The sequence below is a fragment of the Drosophila sechellia genome, chromosome X, assembly GCF_004382195.2.
Source record: "Drosophila sechellia strain sech25 chromosome X, ASM438219v1, whole genome shotgun sequence".
Lineage (NCBI taxonomy): Eukaryota > Metazoa > Arthropoda > Insecta > Diptera > Drosophilidae > Drosophila > Drosophila sechellia.
In genome coordinates, this window is record NC_045954.1 from 5122607 (window position 1) to 5137157 (window position 14551).

Consider the following 14551-nt stretch of genomic DNA (forward strand, 5'->3'; position numbering starts at 1 on the left):
TGTTTGTAAACTTAGTTAACAAAGACTTAAATGCCAATTTATCAGGAATATACGTTTTTGTAGTTTGTTGGTTTACTTTAAAGTGTCACTTAAATGTTAGCTATGGAAATGGCTTAATGGAGATTTTCCAAATATTTATTAAATGTATAATGAAACAAAAAATCAACAAGAAATTGTTCACCTATTTTGCCATGTTGTCCATTTCGAATGCACTAACCTCATGTTCATTTGGCCCTCGGCTAATTTTTAATTATTGACCACAATATTTGATTGTATAGAATTTAAAATTCGATTATGTTTTGTTTAAGCACACATGAATTTTGGGCAATTCCAATTGATTTAATTGAATTCCACGAGTGGCGAATAATATGTTTTATGTCGGTATTGTTGAAATGCCAACAACGTTTTATAAGATATCCTATTCATAACATTCCGCATTCGAAATTCCGTGTAAATTGAATTTGCCAGCTATTTTATTCTTCGATGGCTTTTCATTTCACTGCACTTCACTAAATGCTTTTCTCGTCGTTTAATTTATGCCCGATGGTCGCGCAACTGAGAGGCACTCTCAAAAGAGCTTATTTCCTCGCTCCACAACTTGCAACATTTTCAAGTTAAATGACTTCCTTCGGGGCATTTATTTAATCTGCTCCCCGTTTTATATATTTTTTCTTGGGGTTTTCCTCCGCCCGTTTCGCTTTTCAACTTAATTAAGAAAACCAATTAACATCCTTGACATTAGATGTCCCAGAATATGCGCAATTTGTTTTGTCTTTATATATATATATATTGTTTCTTTTTTATTTCGTTGCTGTTCTCACAAATACACTGACACACAAAAGTTCACGCATCTGCCGAAAAATAGATTTTCCCTCCTTTTCCGTTGCCCTTTTTGCATATGTATGTGTGGTAGGGGGCAAAGCAGGACCTCGCTGGCCACCCCCGAATATCCACACCCTTTGCTGACAAGTAGGCGTTGATTTTGATGTTGACGTTGGTCTCGTGTGTGTCCCCTTCCACCCAGAAAACGTCCTTCCGCCCATCGCCACCCCCCTCGTTGCGTGTGTCCCGAAATTGTGCGTGTGTGCGGCTTTTTTTGGAGGAGGTGGCTGGTGGCTGTTGGTTGGGGGGAGTTAAGAGTTGGGGTCTTGGGCACCGAGAAAGTGGGTGGCCGGCCAGCACGCAACAAACAAACGATAACAAACAATTGTGGCAACGACAATCGGATACTCAGTGTCTACATGGCATTCGCCCCCTTCCTTTCGGCATTCTCCATTTGCGTCTCCCTGATTTTGGTTGCGAATGTGTCGGATAAATGCTGATTGTGAAGGCGAGGGCTGGGAATCGTGTTTTGAGTCGTATTTACTGGCAAGAATTAGGAAATGTCCTTGAAGAGGCTCAAGGAATTTCCAGTGCCTCTCAGCTTTGGCTCACACTGGGCCTACACTTTCAATAATCTGTTGTTCATGTTAGAATATATTCACATTTATAAAAACTACTAAATTACCCCAATAAGTATGCTTTAGTTATAAACAAGCCATCCTAATGAAAAGCAAGGATTTTATCACGAACTAGGAGATCTTTATGTGTACAGCTCGTAGCCTTTGACAGTCATTCAATCGAATAGGAACGCCGAGATTTGCACACCGATTTGTCGTTTCACTCAATTACGATAGCACTTCCGGGGTTAAGGGGCAACCCATCCACGCCCACGAATCTGTCAAATTATCCACATGATCGCCCACTGTACTTCGCTGTAGACCAGTCCTCCGGAAATCCCAGTCAAGTCGGACAACTTTGACTCATCTCCCTTCAGATGGCTTAAACAGTGACACAAGTAACACAACTGCACGAGGAGCCGGAGCCACATTCAAGCAAATCTACTTAGCATAAACCAATTCACACACACGCACACATGCACACCGGTTGGGGTCCAACACAGATACAGGCACACTGTCAGTGGGAAGAGGACTGAGAGCGATATGAAGGCAGGGAGCTTTCATTACAGGGGAGTGGCTGGCTTTCACCGAGCAGCTGACAAACTGCGAAAGCCAAAAACTGATTATGGCTTTAGCCGTTCAAAGCGACAGCACTCTGCACTTGCAAATAGACAAATTTATATGTGTGTGTGTGTGTTCGTTCTAGTGGGAGAAAGAAGACACAAGGCGTAAGATTTTCTTGTTTCCTTTTCTTCAGGAAATGATAATATATGACTGTCAAATAGACAAATTTGAATGTATGCGGTCATATGGGAGAAAGAACACACATGGAGAAAAAAAAGTATATAAAATTCTAATATGTGACTTAAAAACGACACAACGCGTTGTGCATGTTCACACTTAACTTTTGAAGTGTGACCCTGCACATTTCTGCAAAAATACATTTCTTTCAGTGCATAACTTAATTGAGCAATAATCGAGAACAGACTGCAACAAAGTTCAATTTCAAGCGAAAATTGAGAGATTTTCAGAAAGTGAAATTAAAAGTAATAGTATGCACTTGGCACTCTGCTGCTTGCTTTCTCGGACTGACGCGCTTCTCCAGCATTTGTGCCAATTTTTTTTTTTCATTTTTTTTCCGTTTTTGCCTTTTTTCCCAAGATCCCGTAAGTGAAGTACAAGTTAAGCTGAAGCCTTGTCGCCCAGTCACGTAGTCTTTTTTCCCACAGAGAAGGTGCCTTTTCATGGGAGAAATAAGGGGGACTGAGCTGTTCTTTATAAACAAAGGAAGCTTAAATTCAAGTAGAAAAAAAGAAAAGAAAAAAAAAAACAAAAAATAAGCCAGAGGAGAACAGAAATTTTGTTTCCGAGCTCAATTTTAGGCAGTCCCCCCCCCCACTCTCTCTCTCTCTCTCTCTCTCTTTCTTTCTCTTTCTCTCTCTCTCATTCTCTTTCTCTGTCTTTTTGTGTGTGAGTGTGTCTAGCTTACGACTTTTACTACTTTCTTTTAACTTTCTCTCTCTTTCGGGCCAGCACAGCATATGCAAAACCGCACCCATATTGGAGGACAAGTAGGAAAGCAGATTACTTATCTTTTAGTTTTCATTTAAATATGAAGACCAAATTGTACACACACGCCGCTTTTTCCTTTTCACTTTCCTCGCCCATTAGAGTGTCATGCATATATACATATGTATGTATGCATATATACATATGTATGTATGCATATATACATATGTATGTATGCATATATATAAAGGAAAACATGAAGTGGAGCTCCTTGGGTTTTTGTTTTCACGTAAAACTCTATCTTTTGGCCAGATAAAGATAGAGCAAAAAGCAAGTGGATTTCTTTTTTTCCCATCCGCCCTTTCAAATCCGGGCTATCATCTCGTGTTTTTTTCGTCTAATTTTGGTTAGACGAAAATAATTGGATGTACACCGAATCAAGAATCTAGATGGAAACCAGGCAAAGAGATAGCCATGTGGCATGTGATGATGTCGTCATTCCGGAGGATAAAGAACGCTTTCGCAGGAAGATGAGTCTATTTCTTTTCCACGCCGGATATAAACGGTGGTGGGGAAACCAAATTGGAGATATTCATAAGTGTAATTTGTTATTCCATGGGAAAGACAACGGGAGGATTTTAAATGAAAACCATAAAGAAAACTACAGAGCTTTCGCAGTGAAAGCCATAAAGAATGCTATGTGCTAAAGCCTTTTATGACTAACTTTAAATTGGAATACACAAACTAAATGCATTAAGCGTATATTTAAATAAGTTGCAAAATACGAACGGATGGTAAAGTATATGAATTCGATTTGATTTGCATAGCTATTCACCAAATGCTAGTTGCTTAAGCACTCAAGCACTCAGTCCAGACACAAACACCGTTCGATTACTGATTGAAATTCAATCTATTGATAATGGTCTAATAGTTGAAATATATACATTTTAGCTCCGCAAACCGGCGTCGACACTCTCAATTCCTGGCTCGATGAAAACACCTTCCATTGCGAACCGGGAACAGATCTCATCTGGATGCAACGAAGAAGCGGCCGAGGCACTAGTGGGTATCCACTCAGACTACCCTAGGTATGAAATGTATGTATAGCCCGATCCGAACCGCCAGTAGAGTACGTATCCACAGCAGCGTGCATTAATTAGCATATAGCCCCCAGGCCTAATCCCCAGCCCCCCACGCCACGCCCATTCAAACAGCTCCAACTCCATCTAGAGTCCGTATTCAAACTGATTTGTTGCACCCACACCCAAGGAAAGGAATCCGATGTAAAAGAAACCATATAGTTTGTACAAACATACCGAATAGATATGCATTAGATATATAGATGGAATGAATATAAATTAGAATATATGCGAATGAATAGGTAATTTGAAATGCTATTTTCGCTCAGTGTGTGCCGCTTAGAGATGCATTGCCACCAAGCTGGTAGTAACGATAACCGTAATTGTGCGCAAATCATTGACTGATGGATGGCCCGGGGACAGTAATTAGATGTCAATGGCAGGACAAGTGACCCCGGGAATGATGATTTGGCGAGGGCAAAAATGGAAATGGGGCAAATGTCCGGGTAATATTCATTGGGGAGTGCTTGAGCAGAGTCCATGCGATTCAATTTGAGCACTATAAAGTGTATTCCGCTCACGAATGGATTCTGGGATGGTCCGGCTGTCCTGGGGTCCACATAAATCTCTATGAATGTCGTGGATGGCAAGATATTTTCCTGCAATCACGTTGGCAATTTGGCACAGTTCAGCACTTTATAGAGGGGGGCCAACCAAAAGACGGGGGATTGGATATATGGCTATGGCTATGACTACGACTGCGATTGTGAATGTGAATGTGGCTATATGGGCATCGAAAACGAGGAGAGCCAGCTGTGTGTATGTTTTCATTTGTCAGCAAAATTTTTATTGGCCATCTTTGGCTCATCGAAAGAGCTGGGGCTTGCCCCAAACCTCCTGCTCCTGCCTCCTTGTCATCGGTGGCTGTGTATCTATAAGATACAAATTGATATGACACATTTAGGAAAGCCGGAGCTAAGCGAAAACACACAAATCTGTCATTCAGGCTGCAAGATTTATTAAGGTGCCGACTAGAGTTGAACACGGAGCTGAGTTGGATCCGCTCGAGTTGAGTTCCGTTGAGTAGAGTTGAGTTGGGTTGACTTAACCCCCGGCTCCTCCGATAGCACCACGTGAAATCTCGACAGCGTCAGCGTCCCCGGCCACTCGAAGCATTAGTCAGCGATCTTTGGAAAGCACTCAGGAGTGGGATGAAAACCTGTGAAAATTAGTGCGGAAATGGATCAGGACCTTGGAGCAAATCCCTTTGTTACGCTTTTATTTATTTAGCAAGGAATTAGGGGTATTTCATTCAAGGAACACAAAAAACTAATCACAAATAGGACACGAAAGACAGGCTTAAGGCAAATTATGATAAAGCACGCTAAAAAGTGCGGAAAGATAAGCGATAATAATAATTAGTTCCTGCCTAATCAGCAACATTGTTTTCCCATCTCGAAATTAGCTTAAATATAGCATATTCCTTTCTCAAAACTCAATGTAAATTACATCGAGCGCATCCCAATTAGAAAACAAGGGTCATTAGTGGACTAAAAATAAATAAATTGACCATCACAAGTAGCTTTTGATTTCAATCCCTAAATAGCATCATTCATGGCAGGGAATTAAAATAGCTTAACTGGACGGACACGTTTAGACGCTCTATACACACATATACACACATGCTGAAAGGTAAAACGTTGGAAAAATAAATGAAAAATCACGGCATCAAAGAAAATAAACAAGGTGTGAAAATGCAGTCAAAGCATCAACATGAGATTAAATCAAAACAAAAAATAACCAAATGGAAATATAGTGGCTTGTGTAATATTTATACAAATCGAACTACATCAATTTGGACAATGTTTTTCACAACACGACCATCCATGCATCCATATGGAATAGAATAGAGTATAGTGTCAACCACTATAATTACATACCCAACACGTCGTCCTTTAATTAAAGTAGCTAACCATCGATTTATTGGTAGTGGTCTATGTGGCACAGAACAGAATGGATATATCCCAGATGGGAGTGGGAAGAATGGAAGAATGGAGTGAGTTGATGGGACAGGGGAGTGTGTTAGTGAGTGTGGGCTCTGGAGCAGCCATCGTCCATCTGATTGAACTCGAATAACCCCGCAGGTATATGGAAGAACGTGCTCTTACTGGCGGCAATACGTCCAGGAAGCCATCAACAAACTCGGCCAAACACAAACCCAATGTGGGCTATCGCCTGGGAAAGAGGAAAGCCCTCTTCGAGAAGCGCAAACGGATCAGCGATTACGCCCTGGTCATGGGCATGTTCGGGATCATCGTGATGGTTATCGAAAACGAACTGAGCAGTGCCGGTGTCTACACAAAGGTGAGACTTCTCCATCTAATTGTTATTATTAAAAAATCAAAATCTAGCTAAAAGAAAAGCAGCCAGGACTAATCCGTTGATCCGTATTTTCACTCCATTTTCAGGCATCGTTCTACTCGACAGCGTTAAAAACCTTAATATCTGTTTCGACTGTGATTCTTTTAGGACTTATAGTAGCTTACCATGCTTTGGAAGTGCAGGTGAGAGTGAGTGCAAATTGTATTCTTCTCTTCCAGATGTTATTGATGTTCTTGCTGATGGTCGTCATCGTTAACTGTTTAACGTTGCCGTCGTCACTCTCGCTCACTGTCACCATAATACCGTTAGAGCCCCCGATAAATCCCTATCCGAAAATGCCCCTATATGGTCATGCTAAACCCTCGAAATCCTTTGGCCACCAGTCATCATCGCCATCTCGGTTTGTTTGTATGTTTGTTAGTTAGATTGTTTGTTTGTTTTTTCGTTTGCTGTTGAAAACGATTTCATGTATCTGGTTATGATTTCGATTAACTTTCCATTGTTTTTACTTTTACTTTCACTGTGTTTCCCGCATATTGGGCGCGTGAGCCAGTGTATGGAAGGGCGATAGAGAGTGCATGTGTGGTGAAAGTTAGTGTAAGTGTGTTTGAAAGTGACAACCCGTTTCCGGTTCCGTTTCCCATTCGTTCATTCCAAAACCCACCTTCCCACGTCCCCCGTCCCCCCTCGTTCCATTTCGCCATTTCTCTGGACATCTGACATCTAAGTACATGTACAATAATATGAAGAGAGTTTCATTCCACCTCCAAGAATCTGAAGTAATGAAATTATGAAAGCTGAAACACTGTACATAAAGCTAACCATTATCATTCACCCAACTCACCTTGACCACCACAATCAATATACTCACCAAAGTTGTATTTTTATTTCAATTATTCGCTTTTGAATTTCATATAAAAAAAAATCCAAATAAGCCCATTTTTCGTAAACCTAATAACCTACCTATAACTATGATTAAAATTCATAAATCTACTTTCTTTTTGTTTATTGACAATCACATTTTGCCCTGTTTTAGCATTCGTTTTCCTTTGGTATCATTTCCATTTAACGCAAATCCCGAAAACATGATATAGACCGGAAATATTGACAAAACTATTTCCATTCCATACTAAAATCGTTTCGTACTCGTTTACCTCCAATATGCGCTTCAAATACCAGTTGCATGTACAGCACTATAATTTGTTTAATTTGCTCAAATATTTTGATATATATGATCCATATATATATGATTCTTATATATATATTTATATATATATATACATATATATAGATATATACTTATAAATAATCTATACAATTTCCACTTCTACTTCCTCTTCTTCAACTTATTGGTTTCGCCTTACTTTTCTCGTTTCGTTTACCTTACAAAAACAATCCACGAAATTCCAATAAATTAGTTAAGACATGTGTTGAAATTTATTGTTGGCATGAGTTAAATACGTTTATATATAGCAATAGAGAACAAAACCCCAACCGATTTGCAATTTTTATCGGTTGGGGCTCGTTCTTTTGGAACTTAGAAATACGTAGACAGCATGGGAGCATCTATTTGACTAGTTCGTAATTCTATTGATTATATCTTAAAACATAAATACAATACATAATTATATACAACAACATGATTGATAACAATATTATCTATTAGCAACATACGCGAATAAAACCGAAGAGAAGTGGAAGATACTCGAAAGCCCTGAACTTTCGTTAGCTTCATCGACTAAAACTCAAATACTTAAATGTAGGGACAAAGTCCTGTGTTCAGTGATCGAATTTGGATTGGTAATTAATGTCTCCTTATCGGTAACTCATATCGAGTTAACTCGATATGACAGTCCGCAAATCAGCCTCCTGATATCGCAATCGAAATGAAATAGCAAAAACCACAAAATATAACCCCCAAAACCCAAAACTCTCACAACTGCATTTAACCATTTCCATGCCCATGATTCAATCAAGCCAGGTCATTGATCAGTCGTCTGTCAGTCAATCAATCAACCAAACCAGTCGTCAATCAACCAGTCAATCAATCAAACCGGTCAGTCAGCTGATATACTTTCAATATATATATTTATATACAAAGAACCCCCCCCCCTCAGAAATCTCATAATTCGTATTCTCTTCACACAATTTGTTCTCTCTCTCTCTCTATTATAATAATAACTCCGAATCAATGTTTACCCCCCCAAATTAATGTTGACGTTTAAGAGTAAAATTTTAATATGTAATTACCTTCCATTATGCTTTGCAGAATTCAGTAAGTAATCTTATTATAATATCTACCATACATACTTCAATATTTGTGAGTAAATCCAAGTCAATCCATGCATAGTGTTATGTACCATATACGGAAGCAACCAATACCAATACCAAAACCAACTCAAATCAAAAACCAAAAACAGTAACCAAAAACCCGAAAACCCGAAAACCGAACCAACAAAACATGCCTATAGAGTAGATAATCCATAGATCGTACTTAGATTGGTTATATCTATGTATACCATATATACTATATATATCCAAAATTGCATACTGAAGCCAAAAAGCAGCAACCATGCAAACTTAAAGTCGATGTTTAGCTGAACCGCGTCTGTATCGTGTCTAGTGTATATATACATTTTTTTTGCGTTTTTTTTTTAATGAAACTAAAAACAAAAAGTGCAGTTACAAATACAAATAATACTGTCACACGCCATCCAAGATCAAAGGCAACCGCTTGGCTGTTATATAGCGAAAATTGTGGCTTAGCTTTGCACCCAGATACCACCCAAACCACCCAACCGCAATCTCACCTTGTCTTGCAGTACAGTGCAGAATACAGTACACAGTAAACACTGGCTATGTGCAAATCGATTGTGGAAATGTTAAAGCGTACGGTGGTTATTTAAATGCCTTATCGTAATTTGAATAAATCTTTTGAGAATGGTTTTTCTTTGGTCTTGGAACGATAAATGATAACTTACAAGCCTTAAATACTGTCATTAAAAAGTTATTGAATCCTTACTCTTTATGTTTATTGTGAAGTGAATTTAAAAAAAAAAATATTCCGTATATCATGTTAGAAACGTTTCTATCCAATCGGCTTGCATATTATGCATAGATGGACATGTGCACAGCATACATACAAGCATAACCGCATACATATGAGCATTCCCATTGCTAAGTCGACACTATATATATATATATATATTAATCGATATATGTGTACTATCAAACATCAAACCCATCTATCACCAAAATTAGAGGCAAAAACATCAGAGCTTGGCCAAACCAAAGAGAGAACACAGGACTTTGTAAATGTGAGCTAGGTGAGACCTTCCCAAAAGACCTTGTCGTAAATCGATAATCAATTAATCAGTCGGCTTAACTTGCGAATGGCTCATATGCAATTAAAAACGAAAGACACGAAAATCAGAAGACCATGCCTTTCCTCAACAAAAAGGAAAATGCACATCATTTAGATTGTTGTGCGAATAGTCACTGCATTTGGGATGGGGAAATATCCAGATTTATCGATATTATCGATCCAACTGTGAAACCATCGATAAATATGATATTTTGCCATTTCTACTCTGCCTAGATGTTGTGATATTTATAGTTGTTTGTGCATATCTATGGCCACATTGCACTGCGAACTTTAGATTAATGCAGTTTAGGGCTGGAAGGCTTACCACCAACTAAATCCAGTGTGGGGTAACATTGAACTTTATAAAAATTGATTTGATAACGAGAAAGTAAAGAAAAAGGATAAAGGTAAAACAGCAACCAAGAAAACGAGAACGATATCCAGTGAAATGTGCTAATTACACGAAAACACGCACGCTGCTTTCTAGTAAGTACTTGCACTCACACATGCACCAAAGCACACATACACCTACATCTATACTTACACCAACTAATGAACAAGAAATAAAACATAAGACACGAAATGAATTTCAGAGGAGATTCCAAAGCTTACGATACTTAAACTTGACTTAGGAATTGCTTCCACCACTAAAACAGAAACCATTAACACACACATATATACATACACATGTAGGCACACACACTCGACACCCGCTCACCCACACCCACACAACACCTACACATACACACCATTGACGTTGTACTTGTCAAATAATTCATGCTCGTATATTTGAGTGTAATTCATTTTTGTTTAGTCGCAAAAAAACCAAAAACCAATCAATAAATCTCCAATTATAATTAATAAATTATATACGTGTTCTCCTTTTTCTTCCCTTCTCGTTTCTTTTTCTTTTTGGCACACACCAACGAACCAACGAACTTAATAACCGTATATCTATACCCCATGTATCTATATCGAAATGCGACTATAATTCCAATCGTAATTGAAAACCGCAGTTATTCATGATAGATAACTGCGCTGACGATTGGAGGATCGCAATGACATGGCAACGAATTAGTCAAATAGGGTTAGAACTTTTTATATGCGCTATACATCCAATTCCTGGCGAATACTATTTCCAGTGGACGACGAAATTGGCCAATAAGAATAAAACAATTGGCACCGAAATGGTGCCATATGACGTAGCTTTATCATTACCTATGTTCCTTCGATTATATTTAATCTGCCGCGTAATGCTGCTGCATTCAAAGCTATTCACAGATGCATCATCACGGAGCATTGGCGCTCTCAATAGGATTAATTTTAACACAAGGTGAGTTCAATTCAAAACAAATCATAAAAGTAAAACATTCGTCTCCTATGAAAACTGTACGAAACCGCACGGTCACACTGTGTTTCAAATATAGCTTCGGTCACCCCGTGCGCATCTTGCGATAATGTAATGTAATTTAATTCAAATTCCCTTATTTACTTCTCCCTTACAGATTCGTTTTAAAAACTCTAATGACAATATGTCCGGGAACGGTTCTATTGGTCTTCATGGTCTCGCTGTGGATCATTGCATCGTGGACGCTGCGTCAGTGCGAAAGGTAATGGCCTTATTCTATTATTGAATTTATGATATGATATTTCTTCTTGTAGAGATTTTGATTTTCCTTTTTATTTACCTTTATATTTTCGATTGTACTTATGCTTTCGTTTCGTTTTGGTCTCAATGGTTAATTGGTTTTGTTTGTTTTCGGATTATCGTATTTTCCTATTCCGTGCTCCGTTTTGCGTTATCCGTATTTTTCATAAGTTTTTCTCTGAACGCCATTTCCGTTAACCGTTCTGATTCAATGTGTTCGCCACTAATACTTTGACATAACTATGTATTTAATATCAATGTATGTATGTACATAATATATGTGCCAAGCATTACGTAATGTCTATTTCAAGAAACTCGAAAACTAAAGCATCTTCGTCACAAGTTGTATTTGTAATTTTTTTTATACTCCTGTATAAAACAAGTTGTCGAACACATTTCCAAGTCCGTAAAAAAGGGGAAATGGGATTTAAGCACAGCCACGGCTTACAACTTACACGATAAAAAAAAAAAAAGCGAATGTGCATTGTTGCTTATTCATACGTGCTAAAGAATTTACATGTAGCTTGCATTTTATCCGCATACACATAAAAAACCAAATCCCCGACGAAAGACCAAAGCAGAAACGAGTTCGAATGCGAATCTGTAACAATCGAAATGCAATTGTCACTGTCACGTAGCGAACGATTGGATAATGGATAATGCTTGCATGTGTTTCAATTTATTTACATTTGGCATTCGGATTCGCTTGTTTTTTACAACCTTCCCCTATCCACCCAGAAAGAACACTGATTGCTGATTGCTTTTTTACATTTATCTTGCCTGTACTTTTCCCCTTTTCTGACAACTGACAACTTATCGATAAATTCGATGAAAGTTGATTGTCGTCCTCCACTTATCGAGGGGAAGGGGACAACAACAACAAAGCAAAAAGCGCACACACTGGTACAGTTGAACTCTAAAATACAAAATACACCACTTAGAATTGGAGAGGCAGTAAGAAGAATTGAACGTGACTTTACAGAGAAGTAAGATGATGCATGCAATTGCTATCGATATCGAAATTTCTTAGTGTTGCACGGTATTAACGCGCTTCAACTTTAAATGCAGCCACACTGTAATGCCTCTAATGCAAATTAAGCAAAAACGGTCGCTCAGAGCTCATCTTACTTCTCTTTATCGCGCTTAGAACTTACATATATCCTTTCATATTAATCCCTTTGACTGTAATGTCCCATTTACAATTTTGTGTACATTATTAAACTTTAAATCTTTATGTTTCAACGTTGTATGCTAGCTCAGTCTATCTTTCTCTCTCGCTCTACTTCGCTTCAACTTGCTCTTCAGTAAATTCTTCTTGACTTTCCAAGGGAAATCCTGTTTGATGACACCCTTTGTAATTGAATTGGCGCACCATACGTTGCTCTCGCTCTCTCTTTCGACTTAATCCTTTGGACTCCCTGCTTCTGTCCTCTTTCAAGCTCTCTCTTCTCTCTTTCACTCTCACATTGATCTACATATTTCAGTTGTTCTTCGAGTTTTTATATTTTTAATTAAATTTGTTTGTGGACTTACCACGTTTCTTATGTTTTTCTTGTTGTTGTTGCTGTTTAGTTTTGGGAAACGAAACAAAACAAGAAAAATGACAAAAAAAAACCAAAAAACATTGTTACATTGCATATTTATTTAATCAATTAAGCTTTAAATTCAAATTGTGGATTGTACTGCGCCTGCATTGCTGTAGATCATATCTAAACATCCATATATATGTAACCAAATATAATATTGAAACTAGTGTTAACCCAAAACAAAGCCATGAAAACAGAAAACGAATACCACTCATCCAAATAGGGATCCTATCTCGAAAGAGCCAACCGATAGGTCCAACAGCTGTGTTTCAGTTCGTGACGAAAGCATATACACCTCTCCATAAGTTGTTGTTGTTGCTGCTGTTGTTGTTGTCGTCCTTATTGTTGCGTTGTTCCTATAGCTAATATATCCTCACATGTCTGTGCAGTTGGATCCATAAGATAATATAAATAAATAAATAGAGGCATGTTCGAAATCGGTCAATCACAGCAAAAAAAAAAAAAAGAACAGAAGATAAAAAGAGACAGAAGCACTCGTACCTTCCTCCTCCTTGTTCTTCATCTTCTTCTTCTTATCCTACCACTACTATATGTGCCATATAAATATTCCCCACTTTCATTTCATTTTCGACTCAGATGAGTGACACGTATTGATTTGCGTGTCACATCCTCCGCTCGATTTGTTTCTGATTTTGCTTTCCCACGATTTCATTACTTGGCATTATTTTTGGCACATGGCAATAGACTGGACTGGCCACTGAACAACTGAAAAGTTCAGTGAGAAATAAATGAAAAATAAATACGACAAGTACCTGCATATTTATGTCCATCAATTTTAAATCGAACACCAACACATAAAACAAACGTATACATATGTATTTCTCGTAACGATGTTGAATTGTGTTTCGAATACCATAATTAATTCGTATCTCAATGTTTTTTCTGTAGAAATTGGTAGAATTTGTTCTGAATTTCCTAAAACTTTATTTTCCGATCTGTCTGTTATTTTCGTTTTAGCCGGGTCCTGTCGAGGTCCCAACTTTAATTTCTGTTTTATTCATTTATCTATCTGTGTCTGTATGTGTGTCAGTATGTGTATGTGCGTAATGTTGGAGATCACTGGAAAATGTATCTTAACCAATCATGCATGCTCTGCTCAGCTCGGATCAAAGCTATGTGAGTTAGATATAGGGCAGGGAATTTAGGTTGAACATTTTTGGCAAATAACAGGTGAAATCTCGAGATTTTTCCCAGCATTAAAAGGGTGTTTACAAACACTGAGCACACAAACACCCTCATACACTGAGAAAACCAAATCATTTTTCTTTTGACACTCACTTACCAAGTGAATTATAAATTTTGGCTCTGAAAATAATTTTGGTCAGAATGAATGGTCACACCGCACTTTTCTGTGCAGTGTGACCTTGAGCGCTTTTAAGGAAAGAGCAAAAAACGATTTCTGGCTTCCAATGCCAATTATAGTTAGAATATCAAAGTACGAATTTCATTTGCCGGTGTACGAGCTCTTGGCATTCATTATGACTTTTCCTTGGCAAATTGCTTATACCATCCATTCACAAGCA

At 38.1% G+C, this 14551-nt stretch overlaps 1 protein-coding gene across 15 annotated transcripts in view; it reads left to right on the forward strand.

Moving 5' to 3' along the window:
• The window catches only part of LOC6612412 (small conductance calcium-activated potassium channel protein), a 60583-nt gene that overhangs the window by 31459 nt on the left and 14573 nt on the right, over positions 1–14551 (forward strand). For 8 of the 15 annotated variants that reach the window (XM_032726531.1, XM_032726530.1, XM_032726532.1 and 5 more), the window contains 6 exons: positions 3900–4045; positions 6172–6391; positions 6496–6591; positions 8679–8684; positions 10790–11106; positions 11279–11383. In XM_032726531.1, coding sequence (XP_032582422.1) covers positions 3900–4045; positions 6172–6391; positions 6496–6591; positions 8679–8684; positions 10790–11106; positions 11279–11383 — 890 coding nt within the window. The remainder of the gene's footprint in view (positions 1–3899; positions 4046–6171; positions 6392–6495; positions 6592–8678; positions 8685–10789; positions 11107–11278; positions 11384–14551) is intronic. The other 7 variants (XM_032726540.1, XM_032726534.1, XM_032726533.1 and 4 more) reach the window with 1 other exon arrangement.